The sequence below is a fragment of the Oncorhynchus mykiss genome, chromosome 13 (assembly GCF_057628025.1).
Source record: "Oncorhynchus mykiss isolate SJ-2025 chromosome 13, ASM5762802v1, whole genome shotgun sequence".
Taxonomy (NCBI): Eukaryota; Metazoa; Chordata; class Actinopteri; order Salmoniformes; family Salmonidae; genus Oncorhynchus; species Oncorhynchus mykiss.
This window is the reverse complement of record NC_143034.1, coordinates 72,720,525-72,735,241: the sequence shown is the minus strand read 5'-3', so window position 1 is coordinate 72,735,241 and position 14,717 is coordinate 72,720,525. Positions and strand designations below refer to the sequence as shown.

At 39.7% G+C, this 14,717-nt stretch overlaps 1 protein-coding gene and 1 long non-coding RNA gene across 2 annotated transcripts; one reads left to right on the top strand and one right to left on the bottom strand.

Moving 5' to 3' along the window:
- Positions 1-3,260: 3,260 nt before the first annotated feature.
- On the bottom strand, positions 3,261-9,346 carry LOC110487474 (uncharacterized). The gene is made up of 4 exons (XM_036939304.2): positions 9,197-9,346; positions 8,750-8,786; positions 5,233-5,410; positions 3,261-4,625 (listed from the first exon to the last, which is right to left on the bottom strand). Exons 2-4 carry the CDS (start codon positions 8,756-8,758, stop codon positions 3,793-3,795), a joined length of 1,020 nt encoding a protein of 339 aa, XP_036795199.1. The 5' UTR covers positions 8,759-8,786; positions 9,197-9,346; the 3' UTR covers positions 3,261-3,792.
- LOC149979004 (uncharacterized) lies at positions 7,983-14,687 on the top strand. Its single transcript, XR_016486099.1, has 2 exons — positions 7,983-10,666; positions 10,706-14,687. It is a non-coding gene; the product is annotated as an uncharacterized LOC149979004 (long non-coding RNA).
- The last annotated feature ends 30 nt before the right edge of the window (positions 14,688-14,717 follow it).

Genomic DNA, 14,717 nt, shown 5'->3' with positions numbered 1-14,717 from the left:
GTTGTCTTGAACTCATTGAAGTCTGACATTTCCCAGTTCAGTTTCCAGTTGTTTTAAACGCGGCAGAAGTCCTGCTGGATTGACAGCATGGCCAATATATTCAACAGTTTCTGGCCCACGATGTTGTGTGTATGTTTATCCTTTTAAGCTTGGAAAAGAGACCAGGCTTGGACCACACACCCTCTCCACTGAATAGTAGGCTAGTGATTGCTTTGCAACGCTTGCAGTTATACACTGATTCCTTTCAAACCACTCATTGTTGAATTTGCGATTTCCAACTTGTTGTGTAATGTTTATGTCCAATGGCTGATGAGCACCGATACGTATTATCTATAATTTTTCTTCACTCTGCGGTCCGACTCATCCCAAACCATCTCAATTTGGTTGAGGTCTGGGGATTGTGGAGGCCAGGTCATCTGATGCAGCACTCCATCACTCTCCTTCTTGGTAAAATAGCCCTTACACAGCCTGGAGGTTTGTTGGGTCATTGTCCTGTTGAAAAACAAATGATAGTCCCACTAAGCCCTAACCAGATGGGATAGCATACCGCTGCAGAATGCGGTGGTAGCCATGCTGGTTAAGTGTGCCTTGAATTCTAAATAAATAAATAAGTGTCACTAGCAAAGCACCCCCACACCATAACACCTCCTCCATGCGTCACGGTGGGAAATACACATGCGGAGATGTTTTAATCAATTACTTTGTAATGTGATTATATTTACTATAGTTTCATCTAAAAAGGATAACTTCAATGTTTTACAATTTAAATGTTTCTGAAAAATCACTGAGGAGGGTCCTCCCCTTCCTCCGGAGGAGCCTCCACTGATACACACCCCCAACAGACACCAGTTAGTCACCCAGATAATCCCCTCCTTACTAATACCTAACAAGCTCAAAAACTAACAAATCACAAAGCCAGATAACAGCTGGCTAATTACATTGATATGCTTTGGAATGTCTAGCCAGCGTATCAGGAAAGATAGCAAGATTTTGGTTTAGATATACAAATGTAGTTTACTAGCTAGCTAGTTTGTTAGCGACCTTACATCCGATTTGTCCTCTTTTCTGCTGCTCTGATGTTGGCTGACTGGATGCCTTCATCTTTGAAATGAAGAGGAAAAAAAAGAGGTAAAACATTATTTGATAGAAGAGCATCACTTCTCAATGTTGGACGACATGGCAACCCAATGAGTTGAGACTTCAGGTCCGTTTTCAAAATCCTCTGGTTCAAAGTTGTGGCTACAAACAAACATTTAGATATTTCTCACATCAACTGGATAAACCTTCACAGGGCGGTTCTCCAAGTCCTGAAATCGCTATGAATTCTGGATATTGTGATTTGCTTACAACCAGAAAATGTAGCAAGCCCGTTTCTACAAGTGAGATACAGAAACACTCATAGTTACATGTAGTGAGGAATTTCAACATTTTTATGACACAATATATTCATAACATATTAATGGACATACACTGAGTGGACAAAACATTATGATCACCTGCTCTTTCCATTACATAGACTGAACAGGTGAATCCAAGTGAAAGTTGTGATCACTTATGGATGTCACTTGTTAAAGCCACTTCAAATCAATGTAGATGAAGGGGAGGAGACAGGTTAAAAGGGGATTTTTAAGCCTCGAGACAAATGAGACATGTATTGTGTATGTGTGCCATTGATGTTGAATGTGCAAGAAAAACATATTGAAGTGCCTTTGAACAGAGTATGGTAGTAGGTGCCAGGAGCACCGGTTTGTCTCAAGAACTGCAACCTAAAGGACATTCAGCAAACTTGACACAACTGTGGGAAGCATTGAGTCAACATGGGCCAGCATCCCTGTGGAACACTTTTGACACCTTGTGGAGTCCATTCAAAAAATACATTGAGGGTTTTCTAAGGGCAAAGGGGGGTGGGGGCAACTCAACATTAGGAAAGTGTTCTTAATATTTTGTGCACTCAGTGTATACAGGTAAGTCTGTATTCTAAAGGTCGAAGATCAAAGTTCTGTTGATCTGAATGGACAGCTGTGAATCTAAGCTTTCCAATGAGCTATGATTAAAGGGTAAACATGAGTAATAACCTGTATGCTGACATTGTCATAGGGTAAAACCCCAATGGGAAAACTGAATGGGATGGAGGGATGAATAGAAAGAGTGATAACACACAGAAAGCTACCATTGATGCAATGATAGAACACATTTTACTCCAGGGACATAGACCTTAAAACAAATCTATGAGACATTTTCACCCCAATTGAGACAACCGATCACCCTGGCTCATTGACTATAAGGCCTACAGATACATTCTGTTTATTTTTTATCATTATGTATGTATATATATATAAAATTGTACAGGCGTGTATATTTCAATTATGACGTTATTTTACTTTTAGAAGTGTGTGTATTGTTAGATATTACTGCACTGTTCAAGCTAGGAACACAAGCATTTCCACACCGGCAATAACATCTGCTAAATATATGCATGTGACCAATACGATTTGAAGATTAGAGTGCATGTTTGTGTGTGTCACGCCCAGACTTTAGATATCCCTGTTTTTCTATATATTTTGGTTAGGTCAGGGTGTGTCTAGAATGGGTACTCTAGTTTTGTTCTTCTAGGGTTTTTGTATGTCTATGTTGGCCTGATATGGTTCCCAATCAGAGACAGCTGTTTATCGTGGCCTCTGATTGGGGATCATATTTAGGTCGCCATTTCCCTTTTGTGTTTGTGGGATCTTGTCTACATTGAGTTGCCTGAGTGCACACCAGTAGCTTCACATTTCATTTATGCTTTATTGAGTTTCTCTTTATTAAAAATGTGGAACTCTATTCACGCCTGGTCTACTCATTACGACGAACGTGACAGTGTGAGTACAGGTGAATAGGTTTGTAATTGGTGGAGGGTGGTATGTGCATTAACGTTAGTGTAGTAACACATAAAACATTAGTTTAGGTGTTATATGATCAGGTTGAAGTCATTATGTTATTCATTTAAAAATGTGTTACTCACCTGATAACGTAACTTATTACATTAAGTGGAAAAAATCATACTATAACAAATTATCATATTAACCAGGAAGATATTACATTTACTGGTTTTATTACATTATAAATCTAAAAGTTATTACATGAACTATTGTTACAAGACAGCATACATAGTTCTTTCCTTGACCTCATGAATATTATTATTCAATGCCTCATTGATTAGTTTTAGGATCCTTTTAATGAATGTAGATATACATTTAAAAAATGAAAGTGATAAGTTCTTGTTTAGAAGATAATTTATTTAAAAATGAATATACACCTATTGTTGAAACATTATTCTACATGAAGACATTATAATAGTATCATGTGTATGAAAGATACAATTATCAACACACCCCCCCCCCCCCACACAGGTTCACTATAACATTTTATATGATAACATTTATCCATTTAGATCCCAATGTGTGATATTACATAGACACGGGGGAGACCTGATCCTAGATCAGAGCTGCATATTATGCTGCACAGAGGTTACCATGGTGATCAGACTAAGGCAACTGTTTAAGAATGGGAGATGGATATGATTGTTCACTAGATGTTTTCTATTGGTCCTTTATTTATGGGTCTGAAACCAGTGCTGGAAGAGAGGGAGAGGAAATACAGCATGTTTTTGTTTGATGGTGGTTTTTCTCTTTCATTGGCCCTAAATAAAAAAGCTCTTCCCACCTAGACAGACATAAGGTTCCTTCTCCAGTGTGTGTTCACTGGTGTGAATAAAGGGTCCATAACTGACTGAAACGCTTCCCACACTGATCACAGATATAAGGCTTCTTTCTCTCCAGTGTGTGTTAGCTTGTGTTTAGTCAGGGAGAAAGTTTGAGAAAAGCTCTTTCCACACTGATCACAGCTATAAGGTTTCTCTCCAGTGTGTGTTCGCTGGTGTCTAGTCAGGGTGGAAGCTCGAGCAAAGCCTTTTCCACATAGACAGACGTAAGGTCTCTCTCCAGTGTGTGTTAGCTTGTGTGTAGTCAGCTCTCCTGACTGATTGAATCTCTTCCCACATTGATCACAGCTATAAGGCCTCTGGCCAGTGTGTGTTCGCTGGTGTGTAGTCAGCTCTCCTGACTGATTGAATCTCTTCCCACATTGATCACAGCTATAAGGCCTCTCTCCAGTGTGTGTTCGCTGGTGTGTAGTCAGGTGGCCTGACTGATTGAATCTCTTCCTACACTGATCACAGCTGTAAGGTTTCTCTCCAGTGTGTAAACGCTTGTGTATGGTCAGGCCTCCTGAATTAGCAAAGCTTTTCCCACAATCAAGGCAGGGGTAAGGCCTCTCCCCTGTATGAATTTTCAGATGATATTTTAAGGCATTAGATGCAGTAAAACCCCTCCCACACTGAGAGCAGCAGTACGGTTTCTCTCCAGTGTGAATCTGCTGGTGAATTAAGGACCTCAGTCTAGTAAAATTCTTCCCAAAGTCAGAGTAACAGTGGTGAGGTTTCTTCACTGTATTTCTCTGCTGGTGTATCTTGAGGTGATCTGATCTGGAGAGACACTTCTCTGCCTCTTCAGCAACATGATGTTGTTGAGGCTCCCCAGATGATAAGTACCTTCCATTGAAAGAGCGATGGTTATGGGAGTCCCCTTTGAAACAAAAGACATTGAGTAACTAGGTTTTGGAAATATGGGTCCATAAACATATAATATAGCAACATACACTCAGCGGACAGTTTATTCGGTCCACCCCCCCTTTCACAAAAATTGATCGCTCCTACATACAGTGGGTCATGTGGCGGTGAGTCCATTGACCCATCCAGCCTGGTGTCAACGGTACAGGCGGTGATCTGGTGTGGAGAATGTTTTCCAGGCACACTTTAGGTCCCTTGATACCAATTGAGCATTGATTGAACGCTACAACGTATCTGAACATTGTTGCTGAGCAAACCCAATAGAGTATCTTTGGGACGAGATGGAACGGGCTGTTGGCAGCATGAATGTGTAGCCGTCCAATCTGCAGCAACTGCGTAATGCCATCGCGTTAGAATGGACCAACATCTCTGGGGAACGTTTGACACCTTGTAGAACCAATGCACCAAAGAATTCCGGCTGTTCTGGAGGCAAAGGAGGGTCCGACCCAGTACTAGATGGGTGACCTAATAAACTAGTAACTGAGTGTATATATTTTTTTATCAAATCAACAGAAGTTGCAGAATCAGATTGTAGTCTAATCCACACACCCCATTGTTCTTACTTGATGAAATCAAATCTCCATCCTCGTGTCCTTCTCTCACAGCTCCACTCTGCCCTGCTGTTTTCCTGCAGTCGACCAGCCGCACCGACACCCTCTTCAGACCCAACAGTAAAGCGCTACCGGAAGAGTTGCAACCCGGGGACTCTGGCAGGGTGGAGGGGGACGGACTAGCTCTATCCTGGTAAACACAGGAAGTATTGTACATAGAATATCATTAGACCAAACGTTCGATTACTTTAGTCTAAATCTCTGATTGACAGGAGGTATTATAAGGATGCACCATTCTCCTGAAGTGTGTCATCGTTCACTACTTTACACATATGTACAGTTTCTCAATCACGTCGGCCAATTTTTCAAATGGAAGTGGTATATATTTTTGTAATATCCAGTCTGATGTTCAGAACCTTTGATTCAACATTCAGTGGAGTTGAACACATCTTTCACCCTGAGTTAATGATGGTTAACACAGAATTTAAGTGTCACGTAATTGGTCAGTCACTCGATTAAATTCTGGGTTCATACATATTGGGAGAGATTAGGAGATGCTAGAACGAGGAGCAGAACCGGAATGAAGAGCTCCCCAGTCTCTCTCGAAATGTGAAAGATGGTAACACCTGCTAAATCATGATATGTTCAAATAACCAGTGATGAAAAACCTAAACACCAGAACTATTGCTGCTAGTTATCCCACTTGGAGCATGTTGAGAAAATGTTAGTCTCATAGTTTCAGTATCCATATACAGTACATACATAGAAGAAACCATCAGTTATGGGGGTATTGTAACATGTAGTAGAAACCTACAGTAAAAAGGTATTGTGTAGCCTGGTGCAATTTCTGCCCCATGCAACATTGCTCAAGATCCACTTTATGTGACTTGTTACTGTAACAGCATCCTCATCTAAAAATCAACAGCTTACAGTGTATCAACAACATTCAGATAATGAATGGAATAAACTAATTTATTTTAGTACAAAAAAAAAAAAACGTAAACTACACACTATATAATTCTGGTTTCGTAGTTCAGTTTTTAGCAGTTTAAAAACAAATGACAGGAAAATATTTTTAAGCTTGAAACAGATTTTTGTGCTTAGAGTTGTGAAAATTGTACCAAAGAGAAACACAATTAGATTGGAGTCATGGCTAGTGGGTGTATCCACGATATGTTTTATACCAGTCATTTAATTTCCAATCAGTGAAGGGAAGTGAATAAGTGCACAGTTAGGGAGGAAGGAAAGATAACTAGGGATTCCTTAACATATTATGTAGGCAGAAGGAGATCTAGCGTGAGGGCCATGGGTTTGATGTTAGCCTACCATTATTTAGCCCTATAAAACATTAACGCTATACAATATGGTCAATTTATATGATTAAATTAAATCCTGAAATTGGTCTAGGCGGTTGTTGCTTATTTTATAAAGCAATGTACCCTACAGATGTCTGTGACTATACCTCCTTGAGGGGACCCCTGGGACTGGTAGCTACACAACTGGTGGGAGAAGGACCAGGTTCTTCAAAATTATTCATTTATTTAGTAAGTTATTTATTAAGTTAATAGTTTAAATTAAGTTAACACACAGCCGGGACTTGAGGTAGCTATACAATAAGAATCCAACAATGATGCATGTTGTCTACATTTTAAAAAGTCTAATACATCTGTAGGCAGGAATTAAGAAACATTAGGAAACGGGAAACATTCCAAAGAACAGAATAGCATATTCTGAGTTTAAACGTAGATTCAGCGATATGATGTAGGCTATATGCACAAAGTAAACAGCTACATTACCGAAATCACCAAAAACGTTGAAGTGCGAGGCTAAACTAGCTAGCTTGCTTTCAGCTGACTGTTGTTAACAAGCGAGCTACAGAGGCTAGCTGCTGGACTTTGGACAAGCAAGCTAAGTTTATATAGCAGCTGTACAGTTTCCAAGTTGCTGACCCGTTCAGATAGAACTCTGAGATTTGCCTGAAAAGAAATGAGCCATATCAGAAAAGCTACAAAAAGGTCGCACATCGTTGGTTCTTAGTGGACTGAAATGTGCACGCAACATGTAATAAAACCGGTTGCAGATACAAAGTTAAATGTTTAAGTCCAATGGTCACTTTATGGAAGCTATGGTGCTGTTTTAATCCTATGAAAGAATTTCAGCTAAATAGGCACAGGAAATACTGAAAACCCACGACTATAATATAATGGAATATAACACAACATATAAAATAATAATTGCCCCAATGAAATGTTTTACCAGTGCATAGCGCGATGCGCATCTCAGTTACTTCTCAGGAAGATTAATAATTTCGAAAATTGGTTATTAACTAGCTGGCCTGGCGCATCCTTGACTATGAATGGAAATTAGGCTAGGCGAGCAAGTATTCTAGCCAGGTAGCCTAGGACAACAAAACATACAAGATCCTTGACTATGAATGGAAATTAGGCTAGGCGAGCAAGTATTCTAGCCAGGTAACCTAGGACAACAAAAAATACAAGATCCTTGACTATGAATGGAAATTAGGCTAGGCGAGCAAGTATTCTAGCCAGGTAACCTAGGACAACAAAAAATACAAGATCCTTGACTATGAATGGAAATTAGGCTAGGCGAGCAAGTATTCTAGCCAGGTAACCTAGGACAACAAAAAATACAAGATCCTTGACTATGAATGGAAATTAGGCTAGGCGAGCAAACATTCTAGCCAGGTAACTTAGGACAACAAAAAATACAAGATCCTTGACTATGAATGGAAATTAGGCTAGGCGAGCAAACATTCTAGCCAGGTAACCTAGGACAACAAAAAATACAAGCGTGACAGAGACATAGACCGTTCAGCGAACATGAAAGAGGAGGATGGCATTAGCGTTTCTCTACAAATTGGGTGCGTGAACATGTTTTTTTCTACTTGCACTCACACACAGATATCAGTACCATGGATAGACATATTTAGCTTAGGTTGATCGGACTAAATCGCTGTTGGTATCTTTTAGTTGTCAATTTAGTAGACTAGGTATTGGTGATTAGATGATGTTGAAGTTGAAATGGTGCTTAAATAGTGGAGGCAGCCTCTGTTTTCTTTGCGACTTGAGGTAACTCTAAATCAATATTTGTTTACAAGTCCGATTTTTATTTTATTTAAATAGGCAAGTAAATTACAAGCAAAATATTTTGTGCTCTCCGTCTCTGCCTTCTTGTATCGGCTGTGTCCAGGCATATGAACTAACAGCATCAAACAACACAATCACAACACGTAGGTTGTAATGGCATAGGTTTCTGGATTGGCTTCCATGTAAAAACATTCTGGCTTATTTCTCCATGGTTCTGACTTTACCTGCTCGTTGCGCATTGCCTTGTATCAATCTGTGTGCTTTAGGCTAGTAGGCTACTTCGCTGAAGGACAAAATATCCCAAGTGTTTATTACCATCATTGTTTTTGTCCAGCTGTTCAAATGGAATGAATGATATGGAAGATCGAAGATAAACTAGGCCAATACATTTTATACTGTTAATAAAAGTAAACCAAACGTACCCGATCCATCGTCGAAGCTATTCTTTCTTCAACGTTTCTTCAAATAAAATAAAAAATGACAGTAAATGTGTACCGTACAATAGTTATTCTTTGTCATAACATGCATATAAAGAACAGCTAGACCAGAGCAATCAAACGTAATTTTAAATATCACAACTCGACTTAAATTGTGACAAATAAATGTCTGATGTAGGCTAATCTTACTTCAGGAAGATCATGGATAATATTTTACATTATCTATTAGAGTCAATAACACGTTCAACACCCTATCCACCAATATTCCTGTTGTCTGTTCGTCTAACTCTACCCGAGAGTCTGTTGGAACAACGTCCCCTTCGAAAGTCCAGATAGTTAATTGTCTGAGGCCCAGTAAGTGTAGCCTAAAAAATACCAGACAAATTACAAGCTATACATACAAGCTAGCCTTGTAAATACAAGACGGATTACCGCTGCGCTATCCGTGCAACGAACCAGTAAAACCCGATGTATGTTCAATCCGACGTCTGCAGCGGCCATGCAGCATTTACAGCAATGCAACCTCCGCAGTAGTCGGTGCATTCATACTTCTTCCGCTTCACGCAGCAGACTCAAAGCTGTGGTGAAGGAAGTGGTATTCTTCTTCTTTGGCATTATGGCGGTCCGCATACAATTGTAATAGATGCATGCAGCTAAATACTGTATTGGCTGTGTATCAGCCTACTACTCTGTCGTCTGAATTCATTACGCTTTGGGAAAAAACAACTAACTAGTGCTGCACAGGGGTGGAAAAAATACCTAATCGTCATACTTGAGTAAAAGATATCTTAATAGAAAATGACTAAAGTAAACGTTGGAAGTCACCCAGTAAAATACTACTTAAGTACTTTACACCACTGACCCTACACCCATTAAAACCTCATTATCCCGCAACTTTGGCCCTCCTCTCAGGATCCCTCACCCTGGACCCATCTTCCTCTAGTACTCTCTTGACTGCCTCAGCATACAACACCTTCTGCACTACTGTGATCCTGGTAACCTCAACCTGTCTTTCTCTCACTGGACACATCTGATCTCCAGCACCATGTGTACCCCTACAGTTTATACACACAACTTTTTACATCAATACTACACATTCCTTTCTATCAGGTCCTCCTGCACACTTCCCACATCTAGGAATCTCCCTGATACACATTGCTGGAAGGAAGTAGTCAAGGAAGTGACTTTGTGTTTATACAGGATGTACCACCTCCCACCTACCATCAACCAATCATGTCAATGTGGAGATACAGTGGCAAGAGAAAGTATGTGAACCCGTTGGAATTACCTGTATTTCTGCATAAATTGGTCATACAATTTGATCTTCATCTAAGTCAACAATAGACAGTCTGCTTAAACTAATAACACACAAACAATTATACATTTTCATGTCTTTATTGAACACACAGTGTGAACATTCACAGGGTGGGAAAAGTATTTAATAACTGGTTGACCCTCCTTTGGCAGCAATAACCTCAACAAAATGTTTTCTGTAGTTGTGGATCAGACCTGCAAAACAGTCAGGAGGAATTGTAGACCATTCCTCTTTACAAAACTGTTTCAGTTCAGCAATATTCTTGGGATGTCTGGTGTGAACCGCTCTCGAGGTCATGCCACAGCATCTCAATCAGATTGAGGTCAGAACTCCGACTGAGCCACTCCAGAAGGCGTATTTTCTTCTGTTGAAGCCATTCTGTTGATTTACTTCTGTGTTCTGGGTCATTGTCCTATTGCATCACCCAACATTATTCTCTTGCAAAATGTTTTGGCAAAATTAATTCCCAAGTTCTGTTGATGATAGCAAGCCTTCCAGGCCCTGAGGCAGCAAAGCAGCCCCAAATCATGATGCTCCCTCCAAATCAAATCAAAGTTTGTCACGTGCACCGAATACAACAGGTGTAGGTAGTCCTTTCAGTGAAATGCTGAATACAACAGGTGTAGGTAGACCTTTCAGTGAAATGCTGAATACAACAGGTGTAGGTAGACCTTTCAGTGAAATGCCTACTTACAGGCTCTAACCAGCAGTGCAATTTCATAAATAAATAAATAAATATATATAATTATAAAAAGGTATTAGGTGAAAAATAGGTAAGTAATGAAATAAAAACAACAGTACAAAGACAGTGAAATTACAGTAGCGAGGCCATTATACAGTAGGGAGGCCATATACAGTAGCGAGGCTATATACAGGCACCGGTTAGTCGGGCTAATTGAGGTAGTATGTACATGTAGATATGGTTAAAAGTGACTATGCAGATATGATAAAACAGAGAGTAGCAGTTAAAGTTAGGATGAGGTTTTGATGTTGGTGTGCTGTCCCTTTTTTTTTCTCTACATAATGTTGTGTGTTCCTTCCAAACAACCCAACTTTAGTTTAATCTATCCACAGAATATTTTGCCAGTAGCGCTGTGGAACATCCAGGTGCTCTTTTGCGAAATTTAGACGTGCAGCAATGGTTTATTTGGACAGCAGAGGCTTCTTCCATGGTGACCTCCCACGAACGGCTTTCTTGTTTAGTGTTTTACATATTATTGACTCGTCAGAGACGTTAGCATGCTCCAGAGTTTTCTGTAAGTCTTTAGCTGACACTCTAGGATTCCTCTTAACCTCATTGGACATTCTGGCAGCGCTCTTGCAGTCATCTTTGCAGGACGGCCACTCCAAGGGAGAGTGGAAACAGTGCTGAACTTTCTCCATTTATAGACAATTTGTCTATACTGGTTGACCATATGACTGATGCATATCAAGGCTTTTAAAGATACTTTTGTAACCCTTTCCAGCTTTATGCAAGTCAACAATTCTTAATCTTAGGTCTTCTGAGATCTTTTGTTCGAGGCATGGTTCACATTAGGCAATGCTTATTGTGAATAGCAAACTCACATTTTTTTGATATGTTTTTTTATAGGGCAGCTCTCTCTCTTGGATTTATGTAACAAAAACGCTTTCTAAATTCACAAAAAGTTACATTAGCTGATGAAGACTCAAAACAAAACAGAAACAGCGCCAAAACCTGTTTCCCATAGACCTTATTTTTGGCATTTAGCCAAAAACGCCATACAATTTCCCCATGGCTTTGTTCAAAGAACCATGGCAAAATTAGTGCCTATAAAAAGATGCCATCACTATTTCTCTCTATAGAGCCCGACCGTGGACGTGTCATAATACCCATAAAACCTAGTGGTCAAGCAGGGAAAAGGTTCCAATATTTTTCCACCATTACATTTTTCCTATAGGAGATTTTAGAAACACTTAAAATAAGGGCTGTGTAGGCTTACCCTGGCAAGACATGTAAATCGCTCTCAGACAAGGTGACTTTTAATCAATATAATATATAACATTTATCGCTTTAGGCCACAATGTGTGCATGGACACAGGGGAAACCTGCTCCTAGATCAGAGCTGCATGTTATAGATGCAGTAAAGGAGTCAATGGAATGAAGACCGTTCAACAAATCTGATCTAACAAAGTGGATATTCGTCAAATCGTCATGATATACAGCATCTGGAAAGTATTCAGAGTAGGGCTATCCCGACAAAAAAAATTCTGTAGACCGAAATTAATTTCTTCTTTTAACCAATCCATTTGATCTAAATGTTTCAGTGTATGTTTTTATTTATAGACATTTATAAACACAATGCGTTTTAATAAAATCAACTATATGCGCTGAGCTTGTCTGATGCTTTAAGCTTACGGTTTGATGAAATAAGGCAAATGCCTCAAGAGGGCACCAGAGATCTAGATAACCAGAAGAAGGAAAAACGTAACCTGACCCAACCATTCTTCTCCCGCTCCAGCTGGCTTTCTCCGATTCTGCCATTACTCTCCTGAAGTTACTAGTAATAGGCTACAAAAGGAGTTCGCAACCTTTCATGTGGAATGACAATTTCTTACCATTTCTACTGATCTGTGTGCCAGTTATGGTTTTCATATGCACATTTTTGTGAAACAGTTTCCTTTAAATTTATAATAACGTCTACATCTCAATCATTTTCAAATGGTTAATCCAATTTCTAGCCAAATCTAAAAATGGTACAAACCTAAAAAGTAACTTCCATTGCCAACATAAAGCCAACGAATAAAAACCTTTCAGCCTGCAGGTAGAAAACATCCTGATAAAATGAAATATCCTATAAATCACATTGACTACATACAAATGGCCTGTCTGCAACAAACTTGAAACATTGTATCAACTATTAAGGGTCCGGCCTGAAACTTGTGCTAGCGAACTTGCAACATTTTATAAAATATTCTGGACCCTCAGTTTCCTGTGCCAATGAGCTCTGGACAGACACAGCTGTAGGCCATTTGCACAAGGGATAAGAAACTTGAGCAGGAGCTCAATGGAGTACCAGCACCTCAAATGTTCAACTGCTAAAGCTCCTGTTTGTCTTGTAGAACATTATCTCAAAAGTATTGTGGTGTTTCTGCACCAAAATATAAAACAGTACCAGCACCCAAAATGAGTACCGGAACCTGTTTCAGTCCAAGTCAAGCACTGATAAGTGATCAGCCTATTTTTGACGTTTCCACTGGATCAGAGCATGACATTTTTCCCTTTCACACTATGTGGTTATTGAAAAAGGGAGATCGCTGGAAAGATTTTAAATACAAAATGCGTAACTATTGTAATTCTCAAACAGACTTTGTTTGCTTGCCGGTTGAGGTGAAGAAAACATTACTTTGAGGAGATCAACAGGTCATTAGTGATGGTGTGTTAAGCCAATCAGAAATACTATCTCCAAAATGGGCACATTTATATACACACATTTGCCCGCAGGCCAGGTAGCCTACAGGCCTACTTCTATGCATGCGGGTCCTTACTCAACATTGACAGGAGGCTCCAAACAAAAGACTAACTAAAATGACAAAACTCATAAATGGAATGAAATCAACCAAAACTCGTTTCTCTCAAGTGCAGCATTGGTTGTGCGGTCTGCAAACACCGTGTCGACTCCAACAATAATACCGGGAAGACCGGAATAATTATGTTGAATGCAATTAACAGAAATTACTGTAACCAAAGTAACAAACATTGTAGATTAGGAATTAACGTTTGAATGTACTACTGGTGATATGTAATGGGGAAGTGATATCAAACACAAACAATTCACACAATAAAGTTATGAAACAATGAATGTGCACAAATTGGCAGGAGAGAGAAGCACATTGTGCATCTGGGCGCTCTATGGTCAATCCAACATCTGCATTGGCCATGCAGCATTTATGGTGATACGACCTCAGTAGAAGTCAGGGAATTCATACCTCTTGCGCTTCGCAAAGCAGTGCAGAGGTGTTTGTTTTTTCTACAGGATGTGTACCCCCCCACACACATTTTTACATTACAGCCTTATTCTGAAATGGAATAGTCTTGGTGGTTCCAAACATCTTCCATTTCAGAATGATGGAGGCCACTGTGTACTTGGGGACCTTCAATGCTGCAGAAATGTTTTGGTTCCTTCCCCAGATCTGTGCCTCGACACAATCCTGCATCGGAGCTCTACGGACAATTCCTTCAACCTCATGGCTTGGTTTTTGCTCTGACATGAACGGCCAACTGTGGGACCTTATATAGACCGTTGTGTGCACTTCCTAATCATGTCCAATCAACTGAATTTACCACAGGTAGACTCCAAACCAGTTGTAGAAACATCTCAATGGAAACAGGATGCACCGGAGCTCAATTTTGAGTCTCATAGAAAGGGGTCTGAATACTTATGTAAATAAGGTATGCATCTTTTTTTCTTCTTTTAAAAAAAAAATACATTTGCTAAAATTCCTAAACTTTCCCCTTTGTCATTATTGGGTAGTGTGTGTAGATTGAGGGGACTTAAGTCCGATTTGGATATATTTGGCTGTTTTCGCAGGTAACATTTAAAAGTTGAGAAGTGACTTCTAAATGCCAACTCCAGTTAGTATAAGCTGGTTAGCATAGCTAGCATACAGACATCGGTG

Excerpts from the sequence above, each read along its gene's own strand:
- LOC110487474 (XM_036939304.2), bottom strand. Across the intron at positions 4,626-5,232 it reads TGGAGATTTGATTTCATCAA|GGGACTCCCATAACCATCGC; the intron begins GTAAGAACAATG and ends TTTGTTTCAAAG.